The sequence below is a fragment of the Diaporthe amygdali genome (assembly GCF_026229845.1).
Source record: "Diaporthe amygdali strain CAA958 chromosome Unknown NODE_1_length_4327563_cov_65_473760, whole genome shotgun sequence".
Classification (NCBI taxonomy): Eukaryota; Fungi; Ascomycota; class Sordariomycetes; order Diaporthales; family Diaporthaceae; genus Diaporthe; species Diaporthe amygdali.
Window position 1 is genome coordinate 3,907,534 of NW_026517021.1, and position 20,229 is coordinate 3,927,762.

The window sequence follows — 20,229 nt, forward strand, 5'->3', positions numbered from 1 at the left end:
ATGGGGAAACAGGGTGGAAAGACCAGCGTGTATATTTAGGTTGGCCATTGTCACTTGCTCAATCATGGCTTCGTGGCTTTAATGGACGTATTTCAAGAACATTTGGGTGTAGATGTACGCAGCACGCAGGCTCTTCTGTTCAGCTTCTGGGATACATCAAATAAGGTATATAGGTGTGAAAAAGAAGAGGCAAAAGTTAATACACGTGAACGGCCGAGGTGTACTTGTCCGTGGCCGTCTATTTCATGAGAATGGCAGTGCTCGAAATATGGACAAGTCCTTTATCTTTACACCCCTTTTCATGATGCACATATTCATACAGTCTGAGTACAAATCACATCCTCCATTGCTTGCTTTCCGGACAGCCGGTGCCATAATTGTGACCAACCGCATAAAAACGAGACTAGATATGTTCAGAATCAAGAGCATCAAGATGGCCCATCGGTCTGGGATCAGAATGTAGACACGGCGGATTGGTCATAACATGCTACTATTGTCAACGGTCTTTTTGACTTACATTCAGAGACCGTCACTCACTTGAATACGGCATATGGTTATTGATTCCTATCTTTAAGGAACATGATAATTTCAAGTACACGAAAGGCTGCCCATCCATCCTTGTGAATGTCTTTGCACCACAAACTTTACTCTCGGAGCATAAGCTCCCGTAATCGTTCTCATCTGCAGTCATCCGATGCTCTTCAGGGCAATAGAAAACGCGCAAGAATTTGATGGAGGACAAGGGTCGCACACAGCATTTTTTGGCAGGATGACCGTTCATATGCATTCAATTTTGTGCCACGCGCTCAAATAATTTATTGGCGCACGCTCTGAGCCGTACTGACTATTTGTGCACACAGACAGCTACTGTTGGTTTAGCTTCCTGTACGGGTAATTCGTTACGAAACGAGTGGTTTGGAGTAGTATTGATTCTGCTTAGTTAGTATTAAGGTTATAGCCGAAGGCTGTAGCTTATGTATATCTAGGTATAGGCTAGCTAGGCTACAGCTAGCAGCTAGCTAGCGCTAGCTGGTAAGTATTATTAATAAAGCTAGTTTACCTAGCATATACTATATATACTATTATTATATTATTAGCAGTTTTTTACTATATACGTATATATGCTTTAAAAATATGCTTTCCTTTAAATTAATTTTTAATTAATTAAACTATTAGGCAATTAGCAGCTAGCTAATAGGTAGTTCTTGTTTCCAGCTGCCTATTTTTTGTGCTAGCGATATATGCTGCTAAATTAGTGCTTTTTAGCTTTTTATATTATATACCTTCTTCTTCTCTTAATCCCTCTAGTATTATTATTATTACACTCTAATTAATAAGCTAGCTAAGTAAAGTAATATTATTAAACTAGTGCTATAGTATAGCTAATTAGGGTATATAATAAAAAATTAGGAAAATCTTAATAGGTGTATAAGTAAACTATTGCTTAAATAATATAAAATTTATTATATTAAATTTTTAAGCCCTTTTTTTTATAAGGTAAAAGCTTTAAGTTTAATTTGCTATTGCGCTATTTAGCGTTATCCTTTTAAAGTTATTTTTTAAAGTAAAGGCAACTATTTATAATTATAATTATTATTGTTTCTATTAAAATTATAATTATTATTAAAGCTATTATTGTACTTTTTTTTAAATGCATTTTAATTTAAATATTAAGTTATATTATTAGTAAATAGCGTTTCCCTTATACTATACGCTTATAGCTCTTATAAATGTTTTTATTATTGTAATAACTTGAGGACTGTAGATATTTATAAATAGTATTTAAGGAAAAAGTAATTACTTTATTTTTAAAAGGTTTTTAAAAAATAGTTAAAAAGAGTATTGTTTTACTATAGCTTTTAACTAACTTAATATTAAGGTTTTACCTATTTACCTATAAATAGTAGCCTATTTATTTAAAAGTAATTACTGTATAAGCTAATAAGAGTTGCTTTTTTTATTGCAGTAGTTATAATATTATTAGAAAAAGTAGGTATAATAGGGAAAAATAAGAAAATTTGTAGTTTTAGTAGCGCTAGTAGCATTAATAGTGCTTTAAGGGAAATTTCTATTTAAGCAATTATTATAGCAATATATTAGTATTTATATTATATAGCTTGCTTATAGTTAAAGGGAAAAAGAAAAAAAAAAATTAAAAGTAGAAATAAAAGTAATAAGGTATTAAATAGTAGAATATAAGTATAAATAAGTAATATTATTTAATATAGTGGTAATAAAAAGTAAAAAGTAAATTTTGTAATGTGTTACTAATAAATTATTTTTACTATTATTTAGCTAATTATAAATATATTTAGAGTGAATTTACTTATAAGTAACATTTAAAAGTTTACACTTTAAAAAGCGTTTTTTATATAATTTATATAATTTATATAGTTATATATTTAGCTTATTTTTAAGGGCTTATTTAGGCTTACTTATAGTAGCTTATAATAGTTTGCTTATAAGAGTTTACTTGCAAGGGTGTATTTTTTGCTTATAGTAGTTTATAAGGGTTTAATTATAAAAATTTAGTTAAAAGTATTGTAAAAGCTTACATAAGGGCTTGTGATAGCCTGCTTTTAAGGGTTTATTTTAAAGGGTTTGCTAGTTTGCTTATAAGTATTGTAAAGGCTTATACAAGGGTTTAAAGGTATGCTTTTTAAGGCTTGCTTATTAAAGGGGTTGAATTTATTATAATTGTAAAAGCTTGTGTATAATAGCTTATTTATAAAGGCTTTTAAGGGTTAATAAGGAGTTTAGGGCTTAATAAAAGTTAATATTTTTCCTAAAGTATAATAAATATATATAATAAGTTAGTTAGAGAATACCTTAACAGATTTAAATTCTTTTAATTATATAATAGCTTACTTTTATAAATAAAGAGTATATATAAATAGTATTTAAATTTATTAATATTAATAAGTATTAGTATAGCTGCTTTATAAAAAGTATATATAAATAGTATTTAAGTTTTATAATAATTAATTATTTCTTTAAACTTAATTATTTATAATTGCTATATAATTAATAATTAGTGTTAGTTTAGCTTTCTGTATAAGTAATTTATTATAAAATAAGTGGTTTAGAGTGGTATTAATTCTGCTTAGTTAGTATTAAGGTTGCAGCTAAAAGCTGCAGCCTATGTATGTCTGGGTATAGGCTAGCTGGGCTGCAGCTAGTAGCTGGCTGGTGCTAGCTAGCAAGTGTTATTGATAAGGCTAGTTTACCCAGCGCATACTGCGTACGCTACTATTGCAATAGCTACTGTAGTAGACCGCCGCCTGGAGAAAGAAACCTATCATCTCCATGTATGACCTTGTGCAATCGTGAACATATTGGCTAGACTCTCATTCAATCTAATTGGATGGCAACGAGCACTTTCTTGGCCATTCAACAGATGAATCGTCGCATCAGCCCACACATGAACGCGTAATAATGTCCTGTATACCGTCACTTAGAGGGGCCCGAGCTCGAGGAGCGAATGCCGGTCCAAAATATGACGAGAAATGCAACAGCAGTAGCGCACTTTTATTTCCAAGATGACGAGTATGGTTGCACTCGAGCTCTTTGAGCATAATCAATTCATTCGTGAATCTGTGCCAAGTATAGCATACAGAGCGATATGACCTGCCGACAGGAAGTTCCAGCCTTTCATGTCCCAATACATGCATGTGCGTCATCTATAAGTGCTTCGGCTTCGATGATGAACTTGCTAACACAATTCCTGGACTTGAGAACACATTTGACTACCACTCTAATTATCCAGGTACCCAATTGCGGTTAAGAAGTCCCAGTCCTCGTATCAAGAAAGATCAATGCCTTCAAGATTGCTTCTAGAACACCACTCTCTCTGCGCCCACCACATCAAGTAAAGCTACTCAGTCCGCGCCGACCAGACGGAGACCCCTATCCTCAGAATAGAAACACTCAGCAAATCAGGGGCTCAATCTGGGCCGTCCGACCAGCGCCAAGGCAAAGTTTCTCCCCCCCTTAGGTACCTAGCCCCCCGACCTAGGGCCCCTTAGGCCGACACCAGCGGCACTTGGTATGTCATCCGATCGACAGTCGACGGATGCAACGCCAGCGTCCGCGCCAACGGCCGCGTGGCTGGGCTGCCCGCCAGCCCGCCTCCCCCCATGCCTGATTCAGGCCTGGTCTCCTGAAGATCTCTCTGTTTGCCCTCTCAACTCAGGGCGACCGTTCAACTGCACGAACGAGCAGCCACTAATGCAGCCTACTGCACACCGGAAACAGTTCATCGTGCTGTAGGGCAGTTAGCATCGCTTTACCCACTGGAAGGTCGCATCGGGCACTGCTTCAGAGTGTGAAACATGGCATTTTCATTTTTAGTCTGAAATAGTCTATTTGAACGTCGTGTGCTTTGCCCAAAGCAGTTGCTGGCTCAACCCAAAAACTTGAGGAGCAGTTGGTGAAATCGTTTTCATCATAAAATCATCGCCATGGAGATCTTCTCTATGAACGCCTCGTGTATGTGTGTGTGTGTGTGGTATTGTGAAAAAGGGACAAAAAGGATGAAACCCAAGCCCGGGCCCTAAGCCCATCTGACCGCAGGCTAGACGTCAGCTCACCACCCCGAAATTATCCCTCCAAATTCATTCATGCAAATGACGGTCTTGAATATTAGTTTTTAGTTCTTTTTGTGGACAGGTGGCTGTCAGTGTGGAATTTGCTGCGGATGGCGGTCATGGCGTCTTCATGCTCGACATGCTGGTCTTTGACCTTGCGATCTTGATCTCAGCTGCCTTCTCAGGGTTCTTCGTGGGATCGTTGAGCGGGTCGCCATCTGCGCCAGGGTTGACCATCTAGAAGAGGGCCTTTGTCAGCACAAAAAAATCTCGTACCATGACTGGAGCGCGGATTATCTTACCTCATACTCAAGCGCCTTGATGAAACGGTAGAACAACCATGCGATCAGCGCTCCTATGAATGGGCCGAGCCAGTAGATCCAGTGCTCGTCATCAAAAGTGGCCGTGACTACACACGGACCAAAGCTGCGTGCCGGGTTCAGGGAGCCGCCAGTGAACTGCACACCGACCATCTCGGCGATGAAGAGAGCCAGGCCGATGCCAATGGGTGCCATGAAGGTCGCCCTATGCTTCTCTGCGGCAAGCATGTAGATCGTGAAGACCAGCTCGGCTGTGAGGAGCGCCTCGATAAAGATGCCTTGGGCGATGTTCGCTCCGCCGCCCAGAGTGGTCCGCACGTTGAAGTTCTCGGGGAACAGGAACCGCACGAGGACCGAAGCCATGATTCCGCCAAGGATCTGCGAGATGAATAGAGCGATAGCCCGGAAGACCGAGATGGCCCGGATGAGCATCAGTGCTAGTGTCACAGCGGGGTTGAAAAGGCCGCCACTGATGCGGAAGAAGATCTGGAGCATTGTCAGATGCTTGTCCGCATTGTGGAGACTGAACGGTGACAACTTACCCAGACGTTTACCATGAGAGAAAAACCGAAGGACAACGCAATATACAACAGTACGTTGACATTGAAACCGGTCGACGCACCAGTCGTTGTGTTGGAGTCAGAGGAATTGCTTGAGCCATTGGCATTGGACTGAATATTGGCGACTTCGGTGCCGGCAAAAGCGAAGAAAAGGAACATGGTCGTGCCTACAAACTCTCCCAGGCTGGCGACAAAGTGGTTCTTGAAGTCCGAGTTCATCCACTGCAGCCAGGGCAAGCGAAGCACCTCGGCCTTTTGCTCTTTCGTGAGGGCGTTCCATTGGATGCGAGGGCTGTCATCAGTGGAAAATGTTTGGCGATTGTTGTAAGGCGCGGTAAAGCCAGCGCCGTATCCTTGCTCCTCGTCAAAGGTGTAGAACTTCCTTGGGGGCTGCATGGGTGAGAAGGGATCGTGATAAGACCTCGACTCCTCCACCCACTGCTTCGTTCCCGGGCTCTGGCTGTTGAGGAAGGCCCTTGGCGGCTTGCCGCGGTTCGTGTATCGGCGATCTTGATAATCTGGATGTCGAATCTCCTCCCTCCAGGCGCGGTCAGAGCCGTAGTGTGGGTCGCTCTCATACATCTCGTCTTGAAAGCGAGGGCGGTTGGACCTCGAGGACGTCATCCGCGGCAGGTCTTGACCATACGTCTGAGGATCTGAGTCGTAGCTCTTAGGCATGCCTCTCCGGATCCGTGAGCGAGAAGCGCGAGATGAGAGCTGTCGTGGGACTGGTGGGACGGGAGGGGTAGAGTCATCTGAAAGCTCATCCTGCTCCTCCACCGCGGTGTTGGGCGACAAGCTGTCCTCAAGGCGGTCTTCGTCGATGTGCTTTTCCGTTGATTCCATTACATCGTTTTGACGCTCTTCTGAGGAAGACTGCTGGCCGTGCATGTGAGCCGCATCATCGTATGCAACCCCAATGGGGATAGAGTGTTCATTTGACATGGCTGATACTGAGGGTGCGTTCACCCACAGAGAGAAGGGGAGTGGATAACAAGGTGAGGGCTAAAGCCTGTCGGCTATCTAGAGGTATGTGAGCGGTGGATTGGCGAGGACTCTGGCGGTTGGTGAAACTGTGCAGTAGGGAATGCTTCTGATGGCCTTCGAGAAAGGTAATAAGGGTTGCACGCATACATATAATCCGGGGGTGTCCTTCTGGTCGTCGTTCCGTCGTAAAAACTCCGGCCGAGCCAAACATCTACTTCCTGGTTTCTTGGTTGGTCACCCTCCGCTGCCATCGAGGGTCAACCTGACTAGATTGGTGCATCGTACGCCGATGATGATACCCAGCCGCTGAGTGACAAGGGGAGGCCTTCGAGGAGGACCCGGTGGAGCGCGCAAGGGTCGGTCCAGGCAGGTGGTCTGGGCTGATGCAGTCCAAGAGGGGTGGCCGAGTGGCAGGAGGCGGAGGCGGAGGAGGAGTCGCGCAAACTCAATCGACGGCATGATCCAGGTTCCGGAGCCGTACGGTGTGTCTGAGGCATATTGCGAGGGTGAGTCGGATGGCAGTCGGGAAGGGCCTGCGGAACCGCTCGACGTGACGTCAAGTCCCAAGAGACATTCAGGGTTCGTGGGGAGAGTGTGATGGTGTGAAACTAGACATCCAGGAGTTGGTTTTCATGCAGTCCCAAAATGGCTGGTGTTGAATGTCGTCTAATAATCCGAATTTTATGCGCCCTCGGCCAGGGTCACCGTTGCTTCCCGTTGTCACCTTCTCGGCACGCCCTCGAGACCGGACGAGCACGATAGCACAGGTCTTCTTCACAATCTAAGGGTACTAGGCAAGACGAGGCATGAAAAGAACGGCAACCAAGAGTACAATTTCTTTCTCGAATGAACCAGTGACTTGAATTTCCATCAGACGAAAACAAGCATCTGCCACAGAGCCGGTGCCTGCTGCGCTTGATCAGAGGAGGACTAGAGGCATCTCGTGTTACTCAACGTCCAAATCTTGCACATCGTCGTAACTCCATGGCTCCGAGCAGCGTCAGGCTTCCGTCAGCTGGAAGCCTGCGGTGCATATTCAGGGAATCACAGCTGAGCTGAGGAGTCGCTCATGAGCGAGCAGGGGTTCGGCTGTGCTCATCACCAAAATCTGCGAATTGGAGGGTTGGTCTCGGACTATCCTGATTCCCGCTGAGCTGTTGCCCATGGCACATGAGCGGTCAGAAGGCTGAATTTTGTTCAATCTTTGGACTTTTGTCCTGTATAGCCGACAGCGGGCAACCACGAAGCCTGCCGCCGGCCTCCCTCTTTTTTTTTTTGAGGATTCGGCTGTATTTTACCGGCGCAGCGGCATGAACAAGATCCCCAGAATTATTCGCCTGCCCGCAAACCCATTTTCGTCCAAAGGCGGGTTTTCTTTACAGAGGTCACGAGGAGCCCAGCCTCGGAGGACTGTCTCAAGTTAAACCCAGCCGCGTGAGGCGCCTCGCGGAAGGAGTCTTAACATCGGCGATATGCATTACCCACTCTGTCGCGGCTACGTATCGCACGATGTGGAGAGAGGGCCAGCCACTGGCACAGATCTCCACGCAGGCCCTTCCCAGCTTCAATCATGCTTGGCTGAGCAGAATGGCCAAATCCAGAACGCATTGTCCAGCCTCTGCACCCGCCCTTGACTCGTTGGCATGACCTCTGAAAAGGTGACATGCTCGGTGTACATCCGCTCACGAACCCTTCATGAACGCTGCAACATCAAGTCGGGAGCGGCGGGGCAGCTCATGAACCGGACGAGCATTCATTCTCGACTCACCGCCTCCTCGTCGGAGCCAATGCAACGTGAGCAATGAACAGAATGCTCTTGTGATGCTGACCATGCAGTTGGGCCGCCATGCAGGCAAGCGAGTGTCCATCTATGACTTGAACGAGTCGTTGTCTGCTCTGTGCAGATCGATATTCGATCCAAATCAAGAACCTTGGAGGTCTTGAAGAAAGAATGCCAGCCTCCAACGTGGTGAGACGGCATGCGTCCAGAGGGACTTGTCGTCAATGGTTCCGGCATCGGCGACAATCAAAATCTTCGGCCATCCTGGACTGGCTCATCCTCCAAGAAGCCAACATCAAAGCTTCAACCCTGTCCAGTGCTCCTCGCCAGGCACTGGTGGCTGGACGATATATGACGCATACGCGGTGAACCTACTACATTTCTCTGTCAGCTTGGCTCGAATATTTTGACTGTCGACTCACCAGCGGCGTGAAAAATAGTGCAAGCCGATAAGTGAGCGGCTGAGTGTTGGCTGTGTTTTGCGAACGATGTCATCGAGTGCCTCGGGGGCCAGAATAAGCCTCGACCAATGTTTCGGTAATTTGCTTAGGATGGTACCAGCCGCGCAGGGCTGGCAGTTTGAGTTTGCTCGTCCCTTGGCAGTCGGAACGGGCTGAATTTTGTACTTGTCGGCAGTTGCCACATGTCATACTGGCCACTGTCCCGCTGCGCTGCGATAGTGTCTACCGAGCGGTCCAGGCAGACCACGCTTGTGGTCAAAGAACGCTCGGAGTGACGGGCACAGAAGCTGTATCAACAGGTTCTAGCGTCATCTAGGCTGACGAGGCAGATGAATCCTCGTGTTGAAGCAGTGGCTGGCGGGACTAGAACAGCGCCAGATCGAAGATGAGAGCGCATAAACGACGGTAAGATAGCTCGTGAAATGACAGCGGCAGTGCGTCCTGCACTCGCACGGATGAAAGATCAGATGAGGATGGGTTGCTTGCTTGCTGCACTGACGCCTAAAGGCACGCACTCTCATGAGTCGATGAGAAGTGCCCGAGGATCCCGTGAGCTTGTCGTAGATGTACGTACAGCACATTGCGGGCTCGGGAAGCTTCTGTTGCATCAGACGTCTGGAGGTGTCTTATGACGATCATTATACTTGGCGGCTAGCGCTTAGGTCCTCCATCGAGCTGGGCCGGTGGCGATCTGCGGCGCTCCACGCTGAGTGCGACGGTTGTGTGCCGAGCCACTCAGGCCAGCGCCGCGATACAACAGCGCTACAGGTACATGTTCATCAGTACGACAACGCTTGCGCAGTAGTCAGGAGAGTGTTGGGTTTCCGGCACAGAATGCGTTCGTCCGGTCACGCTGCATAGGACCTAGTGTTGGTGACAGAGCGACGGGTGAACGGTCGCTGCTTTGCTGTAGCTGATCTGCACGGTCTTCAGATGTCGTTACAACGACCAGCAGCATTCGGTCCTCGGTAGAGCACGAGCAGGCACGGCGTGGGTGACGAGGCCCCCAGCCGCCTCGATTCAGAAACAGATGGATGACCAGCAAGACAGCAAGACAGCAGGCCAGGCGGCTGGGTTGGGGTTAGGTTTTTTGATGACGTGGGAGGTCTCGATGCGTTGCGCAAGGAGGGGTGGTTGAGTTGAGACAGAGTTTAGGGGACCCTCGTCCCCACAAGACGCAAGAACCAAGAAAACCTTCGATCTGGTCGGGATCCACCTCCCACAACCCTTGTCACCCTCCCCGCAGCGCAATCTTCAGCCTCATCTCGACCTCCTGCCTTCCATCTCGGAAGACTCCCATTGGTTCAGAGGGATACGACCTGCCACCCTTCAAATATCATCTTACGATTCAGATCTTGATTTACACGTCTCCGAATCTTGTTTATCTTGTCATATACACCAGACTTAAGACTACAAGTAAATACACAGTCCCATACTGAGGGCAGCCAACATCCCGTCTCGCCCCAAATAAGGTTTACTCTAGCCCGGATCAGAGGCTGGCAGGCGTGCCTATGTCCAGCAGGTAAGACTTCGCGAGACCGAGCAAGTACCCAAGGGTTCAACCCTTGGGCTGGCTGGCACCCACCCCCCTCAAGTCGCTCGTATCATCGAGGCAAGGATGTCTGAGGAGTGATCTACCGAGGACGACCTAAATCGAGGCCCGCAACCGGCACAGCATAGGCCCGAGTATTGTGATTTTCAGATGAGAATGTTGATCAGCCATATGACTCGAGCATCTCGTAGGAAGAAGATGTACCTATTCTTGTTTCGCAATCCAAGGTGAGAGGTACATACCAAGTCGGACACACCGCTCTCGGCCGGGAATCCTTGGAAGTCCGCGAGTGCCTTGGAGCATGATAAATGAAATTGTTTGCTGAAACAACATTTCAGGGGAACTTCATGTGATGGAATAGACAGCCATGTGATATCTTTTATTAGTGCCAAATGAAATATGCTACATTCGACTTTCGAGCGCCAGTGATAGATCCAGAAATATTACATCTGGTTGTTTATCCTCAACGGGAGCGGAGTTTCCAAGGTTTGGTGCTAGATCGGGCCGCAAGTTGGGCCAAACCAAATTTACACGGTTGCATGTATAAGGTGGTTGAGTGTGCGTTAGATGGTCAGATTGCGCAGTTGAAGTCCTCCTTGTATAACATATTACTTATATTGAGATGCAATCTCCCAGTCCATTTTCGTTCTTGACAATCCCTTACTGATCGACGTAAGAAAGAAGGAACAAATAAACAGTAGGAAAGGTCAAAAACAGGATAAACACTCTGATTAAGGTGACTTTTATATCAAAGGGACTGGCTTCAAATCATACATAGAGTGATTTTTCAGACCTGCGCACATGTAGTATCTATATAAGATATAATTCGCCTGCTAGGTAAGAGACGTCAAGAAAAGTTATACTGTCAGGAAATCCAGCAATAATCCCTGCCTCCCGCCACTCACACACCAAAATGAACATAGGCCACCCAGGTTGGCCAATCCTGCTGTGAATTCAGTTGCGACTTTTCCGTAGTTCCAGTTCCTGGCTGCCGCTCCGCCCACCTGTCTCGAAGCCTCTTGATGGCGAAGTGAAGTCCTCTGCCCACAGATTCATCTCTCACTCCGTTCGCACCCAGAAACCCATACATCAACTTAGCCACCTCTATACAAGATTCATCTTTAAATCCCCAATGCCTGCCAATGACGTGCCTGAACCCAGCTGACTGGAACGCGTTCATCAAATGGAGGATCTCATCAGTCGAATATGTTGTGCTGTAGGGAGAGGAGTATAAAAGGAACGGGTCACTGATGGAAAGGGTTGTCTCAAGAAGATTTTCCACCGTCAGAGGATCATCTACCCAGTCTGGCAACAAAAGAAGACTTTGCAAGGGGTCAGGATGAGCCTTTGCATGGCCGGCAATGTGGAGGATCCTACACTTTTCGTATGTGGCTAGAACATCCTTCTTGCATCCTAAAGGCTGCTGGCATGGCATTCCGATGGACTCACAGGCTTTTCTTACTTCAACCATCTCCTCTGTTACCCCAATTTGCGTGCTCTGGGCTGAAATCATCTGCAAATCAATAAGAACGACGCTCGAGTCTGAAGCACTCTTTACATCTGGATATTGCCGTCTGCGAGTGTGCAATATCGACTGAATGGAGGAGCTGTATGATGAGACGACCCTGTCTAGTGCTGTTTCTGCACTGCGCTTGGCGTGATGCCCAGCTGCGTGGAGTGGAAATTGACTTATCTTTCCGGTCGCAATCCACCAAACATGGGGCCAAATATCATCGGCTGGAGGTCCAGTAAAGCCTAGCACGTCCAGTATAGGCCCTACAGCGACATCCCACAACCAGGATAATGTCTCGAGAGATCTCAGCCTGCTAGAATGTTCTAGCACTCCCTTTTGAGTGAGTTGTTGGAGGAAGATGACGCGGACACTGGAACGCTCGACGACTAATGCATCGCAGCGATGCGAGCTGACATTGATAACGATGATAGGGCCGTAAGCAGCTGCCTCCCGCATTTCCTCCTCCGTAGCCGATGTAAGAAACCGCTCAAATCCAGGATGTCTTCGAACATCATCTAGGAGGTGTTCCATTTGGGTACTAGCCTGACGACATCGATCAGGGTCATCGAGCTGGATTCGAAGAGAAACAAAGTCACGTGCTAAGCCCGGATACTCCTGTTGAAGGGCAGCAAGATCGGTACGAATATCTTGCAGTGACCTAGCGAAAATGCTGTGGCAAGTCTCTAGTAGTTCAAGTGCGGCGAAGGGGCCGTGGCCAGTGTGGAGAGCGATGGCTGCGGCATCAGAGGCGAGTCCAATGACGCTTCCAAGCTGATCCTGCTCGTCGGCAGATCGTCGAGGGAAGGAAGACAGCATTGGGATTAGACTAACCGCAGTCTTGGCAGCAATATACGCACCATGTTCATCGTGGAGAATATTTGGTGACAACAAGAAGCTGCGGCCACCTCGGAGACGTTCACTGACTGTAGCTTCTTCACTGTGCAAGGCCTTCTTGAAATAAATGTCGGCCTCCTCCAAGTCTCCCACAGCTCGAGTACGCGAGTATCTGTTGAGAAGTTGAGCTCCAAGAATGTTTAGATATACAGCTTGAAGTGGACTGTCTTTCGGTACACTTCTCATAGCTTCTCGAGCGAGGGAAACTGCCTCTTCCACATCTTTGAGGTCCATTGTAGCTCCAATGCGCGGGTATTTGTTGCCAAGTCGGTTTTCCAGTTCTTTGGAAACTCCAGCTTGATCTGTATAATCATTTATCTTGGCTTTTACAGCTTCCCAATCGATGTTCATCGCCTCTTCAAGGTCTGAAATAGCCCCAGTGCTCGAGTATCTGTCGCCCAGCCGGTTTGCAAGATTCTTTAACCGCTCAGTTCTGGCTGGATGATCTTCTGGTGTCGCTTTCACAACGTTTCGAGCGATGGTGATTGCGTCTTCCAGCTCGCTAAGTAAAGCTGTGGTCACTATTTAATCGGAAAGTTAGGCACTCATAGTCTAAAAAAGCACAGAGCCACTCACAGGGAGGATTTATTGCATTGTTCGCTGAAGCGGCTTGCAAATTCTCCACAAGCTCCACCACCGAATCGATCTCATTGTGTAATTCATGAAGAAGCTGGCTTCTCAGCTCATCAGTCTTCACATCCGGGAAAGCGCTAGTATCCTCGCATTCAACTATACGACGCAAGCATGTTTTCGTTTTGTGGATTTGGACTCCAATTCGGTCGAGGTCAGACACCGTCCAAATCTCACCGTTTCGTGGGAAGCTACTGATGCCAGACAGAATGCGATTAACAAGGGCCTCCTTGGCGTCGCTCAAGCTGCTCTCCAAGTAAAGGCGACATGAATCTTGCAGAGCGTCCAGGTGGAAGGAGACGTCTTGACTGTTTCCAAACCCGAAATCCAAGTCGCCTGTCACGCTGTCGCTGTCGGATATAGCAGATCCTGAACTGAATTGGTCGTCTGTAGTCATTCTAGCAGAGTCATATAACGCAGCATCCGAGTTCCATGGAAGACACCTCAACGCAAAGTCGTGGAGATGTTTCAAGATATGTTCGTCGACCTCCTGGGTGATAGTGTCCGTCTTGTATGAACATAGTGGGCAGTGACTAAGGTCGATCACTGTTCGCTGGCTGACTTTACCCAGTGATGGGAGTTGGGGGTGTTCAAAGGTCGTTGGGTGTTGTTGTCGCATGTGATACTCCCAGTCATCGAGCGTGGCGAAAGTGAATATGTCTGAAGACTTAGAAGAGCAAAAGTCACATACCCATCTGACGGTGCCATGTTCCTTGAGCATGTGCTTGTTCAGATCATCGGATGTAAGGTAAAGCTCATCTGGAGCGCTGCATTCTTCGAAGATGCAACTGTAGGGAATAATATCCTGGGCAACATGGCCTCTGTGTATGGAATCATCTGGTCAGGACCTCGTTCAGACAAAATATAACTTCGGGAAATTTGATCTAGCACTAAGTCGTATGTCAGAATCATACCTCCATCTGGATTTGTTCGTTGAATAGTCCATCGACAATATATCGGCACAAAAGGGACACTGAAGCTGCTTTCCTATTGTTGGTTTCGGACAGCTGGGGTAGTCCCGAGTCGCGCCCGTCTCCGTGATCTTCGTCATCACTGACGGACTCGTACTTTTTGGTGGCTCTATAAGAGCCTGCAGGTGAAGTCCAGAGCCGACCTCTGTAGCACTCTGGACAGTTGATGTCGCGTCAAGGACTGATATTCCTTTTGGTAGCAAGACGGTAGGTCTTGAGATTGGAACGGCAGGTGCCACAGCGCTTTCTGGTACGGGATCATTGGTTGGCCAATTTTCTATCATCTGCGGGATATCGACTCGTGGGTGCATGTCGTACTCAGTGGGATGATTTGCTCGTTTGATGTCGCGAGTGGCAAATATTATTCTGTTCCTCCTGACGATATTTGCATGTATCAATCGCCGCTGAACCAGATTAAGCCGGTTTTGGTCTGTCACTTGGCCAACGAGAGTGATATCAACCGCTTGTTCATTTGCCCTGGGCTGAACAGTCGCAGTGAGTGTTGTAATTGTCAAATATGCTTTGAAGTCTGTGAAATCGTTCTCGTTTAAAGATTTGTCCGCCTTCTCATGACGATACTTGATCCCGGAGCGCCGGATGGCTGTTGAGGCTCTGCTAAGCTGGTCGAGAATGGTTCTAATGTGAAAGAAATGTTCAACACATGGATCTTTTTGGTCAAAGCCTCCTGATTCTGATGTGCTCTCATCGCTTGAGAGTCCTGAAAATCCCGAGAAAGTTGCTGTAGTGTCATTTGCTTCGACAAGCGAGACTGCCTCGGTAGTCGTCAAGGAGCCAGGCATGGCGTGCACATCTATTAGTTTCGATCAGCTGGCCATTGTCATAGTCTTGCCAATTAGCCAAATACCGGTATGGAGGCAACTTTCCAAGGCCTCGGTCAGCCCACTCAATAAATCACCCATCAGCTCCCGAATATCAGCACGTTGTCGCACACGGTAGTCCAAAGAAGACTTGTTATACTGCGTGGCTCTGAGTCCTGCAGCCCAAAGATTAAACTGCCCCTGCCAAGACTCGAAAAGGTCAAGCCGAGAGGTATTGGTGAAAGAGATAGAGACGCATCTGGAGAAGAGGCTTTGGCAAGCCAGGGTGCGATCACGGAGAATGTGTGGGGTAGTCATGGCGGACGAGAGATTGTACACAGGAACTGATCGTTTGCAGACCACGAATTGTGACAGAATCAGACCAAAGGGCTTAAAAAGAAGAAAGAGCCACGTTTAACTGCCTGGGAGTCCACTATGCGTGGGAGCAAATCACGAGCTGAGACTTGGAGGCTTCAATTCTCATATCGTCTAGGTGATAACATTCCCACGTAACGTTTGCCACACCAGCCGCTCGTAACCTGATCATGTGCATATATTGATGCAGTGGCACCATCAGGGGAAAGTCCCCGCCCTGGCATTCAGGTAGGCTGGCAGACTGGTATGCAGTCTGGCAAGGCGCTTGAATCCGAGTAGTAAGTAGAAAGGCCAGGTATCAGCGGCCTAGATCCGGCTTTTCTTTCTTCTTCTTTCAACTTCAGCCCTTTACACACGCTTCAATTCGATATGGGCTCGAAGTGTTGGTTCGTTCTGAATCAAACGCACTACCCACCTCCGGAAATCCCTACAAATGGCATCGGGAAACTCAAAGGCCCAATATGCCTCGGGCATATCATTCCGGACCTGAGACATCTCGACAGTGTCATTAATCGGAGGGACCTCCTGCCCATACCGCCAGACATGCCAATTTATTCAACTAAGTCGTGGGAGTTGGCCTGGAAAGTCAACAACGCCGATGGCATCGACTTTTTTTCTAAATTTAGCGCGCCGATTGCCGCTGCAGTCGGTTTGACTGTGCAAGGCGATGTTGGTGTTGCATTCGAGAGAACAGTTGGCAAATACTGGCAGTTTGAGGCGCTTGAGACTGCCATAATTCAACCAACAGCTGCTTATATCGAGGACTCTATGGAGACAGATGAGGTCGTGGCCTACGTGAGACGTCAAGGGCCTCTCCGATCATCCTCATCTTTCATGATCACTGGCATTATCATTGCGAAGGGATCTAAGTACGAATTGTCACATTCAGCGGCAAAAGGACTGGGTGGAGGTTTTCAGGTGTAAGTATATATGTCAATCATTAAAGAATTTTGAAGGTGATGCTCACCGTCTTCAAGCGGGCTTCAAGCGGTGGCTGAAGCTGGACTTGGCTCATGTTCAACGAGGACCGATAGTACCTCATCGTCCGCGGAAAGGATGACGGACTTCATATGGGCCGTACGTCTGGCAAAGATTGGCAAGGGTGTACTTGATCGCGCGTGGTCGCACAGAACGCTATCAAGGGGCGCTACGTTTGGGCTGCATGTTGGGGACGAAGATGATGTTGTGGATACACTCCACAAGGAAGGCTTAGAGGATATTCAGAAGGATGGAATACATCCGGAGCTGGAAGATATCTTTGTCATCGGCGACCTCAAATAAGCTGTTCTAGCAAAACGATTGTATCTCCTCTGCACCAAGTCGCCGAGAAATCTCATCTCCTGTGCAACTGGGCAGAAGTATTGCCCACTCTCGCATGCAGAACTATGCATGGTTACGTAGGATTGGACCTATTTGGGACATTTTTTGGGAACACCTCGCCGCCTATTTGCGACCACTTGCGGGGTTGGCTGATACGGGCATATACCGTCGAAGTCTCCTTCCTAGCAAAGTGGCGACCAGGCGGATGCTTTCGAGCACAATCGAGCAGTGTGGTCTCGCATGCTTACATCGCAACTTTGCTTTGATTCCGATCGCCAGGAGTTTTCGGCTCTGGCCGCGTCATGACCTCGAGAAACGCCAAGCCAGCTGGCGGCCAAAGTTTGCTGCTCAGCCAAGCTGATCAGCAAGCCGCGATAGTCCTCGCACAGGATGCCACCAGGATTCTAGGTGACGAAGCCCAGGAAGCCTCAAAGGAGCCTGGGATCAAGGCATTTTGCAGTTCGCTGGCTGCTGCGTTGAGAAATGCACACCAATACCTGAAAGACCTCGAGAGCAGGCCCTTCGGTCATTCTGACTCACGGAAGGTGTTAAACCTTCTACAAAATCTGGACAGATTATGCCAGGTGAATCTTCTTACATATGGTTGAATGCTCCATTTGTATAAAAGCTAGAACTGATTGCAATTTTTAATTGATCCTCAGTGGCCTTCTTCCTCTCGTACATCCGAGCAGTACGCCCAGTTAACCAACATGATGAAGAGGAAAGTCATTGTGAGGAAAGCAATTAAGGGATTCGCCAGGGACATAAACGCAAAGCAGCATCGAATGAAGTTGCTCCAGTTACTCGAAACGATTGCTACGCTCAAGAAGCCAGACCGTGGCCCAGAGCTATCTGACATCAACGTTACAAATGAGGTCCAAAAGAACCAGCACGATTATCAGGTCTACATACGTGGTCTCTACTCTTCTCTTGTCTCGACCTGTATGTGCCGACAGGGCTCAGATAACATGGCGATCACGACAAACCTGCGCCTAAGAGATTGTTATTCACCAAACAATGATGGAGGAGACAGCATCGCCTTCAGGTTATTCTTTCTGGACCACCCACACATACAAGACGATGAGAGGTGCTCACAATGGCAGGATACGTGTATACGGGTCTCAAAAAGGCGGTATGACTCTATTCCGGTTCTCACCTTCTTGAAGACGTGCACCCATTTGACTCATTGGATTGATAGGGAAGTGAGATTCAAGCCCCCGAGCCTTCCTCCCGAGCGTCCGTCGTTGCAGAGTCCAATATCGGTAGACGAGTTTTGCCGGCTTATAACAAACCGACAACAAGCACAGCTTAATCTAGCGGTCTCAAGAGATGGACTGGTGCGAGATGGTCCTGGGCAACTTTCGCAAGGCTTCCATCTAGATGCATCCAGCGTCTCTTTATCCCAGCTCCTTCGAGAGGCAGAATTGTCGCGGAAAATGAAGCTACTTGTATCTTACTTCCTAGCTAAGGCGGTGTGGCAATTCTATGATTCCAGATGGATGCAAAAAGAGTGGACGAAGTACGACTTACACTTCATGTTCGAGAAACGGTCTCCCGTGCCAAGAGCGATCTTTGTCAACGAGCCGTTTCTTTCGTCGAGCTTTGGAGGCCCAGGCCGACTATGCTGCACCGAAGATGACGATTTCAGATCCCATCCATTCCCAAAAATCCTAGCTCTAGGTATCATGTTTCTGGAAATCGAGCTGGGTATCAGGATCGAAGATTACAGGTTGCCGGTGTGCATCGACTTGGATGGCAACCCGAATGTCAACGCTGACCACATTGCCGCCATGGAAGTTTTCAATAAGCCTGATCTCTGGGACAAGGCGGAGACATTCGGGGCGTTCAGAACGGTGATAGAGGTCTGCCTCACGCCGGAACCTTTCATACCCTTTGCAGGCAACTCGGACGACGTGCGACATATTTTGGAAGAGCGTGTCGTCCATCCACTCCAGAAGCTATATCTCATCGCCTGGGACGACCCCGAGACTTCAACAATCCGACACATTGAACTAGATAAGTCGGCTCGTACGGACCAGATTTCAATGCGTCAGCCATCTGCAGCAGCACTTCATCCACAATCTCTCGCTTCTGCTACTAGAAACGGCAACAAACGAGACACTACGCCCCAGCCCCATGGTCAACTGGTAGCCCAATGGCCACAGGCTACTACTTTCGGCCCTGAAGAATTACGGTTAATTGTTCCTCGATTGCAGGCCCCAAAATCATCCGGCAATTATAGACACACCTCTTCATCAAGCCCACATTCGATCAGCCAAGATTTCCCCCATGACGGTACTATGTCAACGTGAGTCAACTTCCGTCGTCCCTCATGTCTGATAAGCTCTCATACAGTGTGCAGAAAGCAAGCAGCCTCATCGGAAATTTGGTTCGACGAGCTCGACAGGTTGACCTCACTTCTCCGTGGAAAATCTGGTGAAAAGGACGAAAGTTCTGCAGCCGCCAAGATTGCCATACTAGACACCGGAGTCAGCGAAGATGCCGAGTCACCGGCTTTGAAAAACTATAAAGACTTTACGAAAATCGACGACGCAGACGACACTTGGCAAGACAGTACTGGTCATGGGACAGAAGCAATGCGGCTCATCTTGAAGGTCTACAGCATGGCTGAGATCTATGTCGGAAGGGTTTTTAGAAGCCGTCAGGCGGATACAGACACAGCAAGCCTAATGGCGAAGGTATGATTAGAGAACATACCCTCAATACTCCAAAATTAACGTATTGATATAAACATAGGCTATTTACCATGCAACAAACGAGTGGAAGGTAGATATTATTATCGTGCCGTCGGGATTCAAATCACACCAGCAGCGCATAGCAGAGGCTATCGACCATGCGATTCATGCCCGCGTCCTCCTTTTCTGCGCTGCCTCCAACTACGGGAACTTGACTGAGATTGCTTTCCCAGGACGTCTTTACACGCACGGGAAGACCTTGTGTATGTTCTCGACCGACGCTAACGTACGCTGCTCCCCAAGGTTCAACCCATCGCCTTTGTCTTCTGCTCGCTACAGCTTTGCCGTACTTGGCGAGAATATTGCGCTCGCACCATACAACATGCACCCAGACAAAACATTGTCGGGCACATCATATGCGACTATGATTGGTGGAGCTTTGGCGGGACGTATTCTGGACTTCTCGAGGCACAAGGATACTCGCGACAAAATACGACACGCAGAATACCTGAAGACAGTAGAAGGTATATCCGCCATCTTTGCAAAAATGGCGAAAGGTGGTATTGATAACGGCTTTCACTGTATTGCACCTTGGAAAATTCTACCGCCTGAAAAAGATGATGACGACGAAACGGATACTGGTCTCAAGAGGAAGGATGAGAGGAAATACGTCTGTGAGACTATTTCGAGGGCGTTGGAGGATATTCATAGCACTTAATGAGACTACCATGCCGAAGGCTACATGCGCGGTATAGAACTAGAATTA

At 47.6% G+C, this 20,229-nt stretch overlaps 4 protein-coding genes across 4 annotated transcripts; 2 read left to right on the plus strand and 2 right to left on the minus strand.

The window, feature by feature from the left end:
- Nucleotides 1-4,703: 4,703 nt before the first annotated feature.
- On the minus strand, nucleotides 4,704-6,411 carry J7T55_006766 (mip family channel protein; the record flags this gene model as incomplete). The annotated part of the gene is made up of 3 exons (XM_053132287.1): nucleotides 4,704-4,823; nucleotides 4,889-5,392; nucleotides 5,449-6,411. The coding sequence occupies 3 exons, from the start codon at nucleotides 6,409-6,411 to the stop codon at nucleotides 4,704-4,706; spliced, it is 1,587 nt and encodes a 528-aa protein (XP_053001529.1).
- A 4,736-nt stretch (nucleotides 6,412-11,147) lies between these two features.
- Nucleotides 11,148-15,390, minus strand: J7T55_006767 (TPR domain-containing protein; the record flags this gene model as incomplete). The annotated part of the gene is made up of 5 exons (XM_053132298.1): nucleotides 11,148-13,174; nucleotides 13,230-13,382; nucleotides 13,461-14,104; nucleotides 14,198-15,065; nucleotides 15,120-15,390. 5 exons carry the CDS (start codon nucleotides 15,388-15,390, stop codon nucleotides 11,148-11,150), a joined length of 3,963 nt encoding a protein of 1,320 aa, XP_053001530.1.
- A 426-nt stretch (nucleotides 15,391-15,816) lies between these two features.
- J7T55_006768 (uncharacterized protein) lies at nucleotides 15,817-16,728 on the plus strand (the record flags this gene model as incomplete). The annotated part of the gene is made up of 2 exons (XM_053132309.1): nucleotides 15,817-16,367; nucleotides 16,482-16,728. The coding sequence occupies 2 exons, from the start codon at nucleotides 15,817-15,819 to the stop codon at nucleotides 16,726-16,728; spliced, it is 798 nt and encodes a 265-aa protein (XP_053001531.1).
- Nucleotides 16,729-17,069: 341 nt separating this feature from the next.
- J7T55_006769 (uncharacterized protein) lies at nucleotides 17,070-20,181 on the plus strand (the record flags this gene model as incomplete). Its single annotated transcript, XM_053132320.1, has 4 exons — nucleotides 17,070-17,351; nucleotides 17,430-19,075; nucleotides 19,130-19,466; nucleotides 19,525-20,181. The coding sequence occupies 4 exons, from the start codon at nucleotides 17,070-17,072 to the stop codon at nucleotides 20,179-20,181; spliced, it is 2,922 nt and encodes a 973-aa protein (XP_053001532.1).
- Nucleotides 20,182-20,229: the final 48 nt, after the last annotated feature.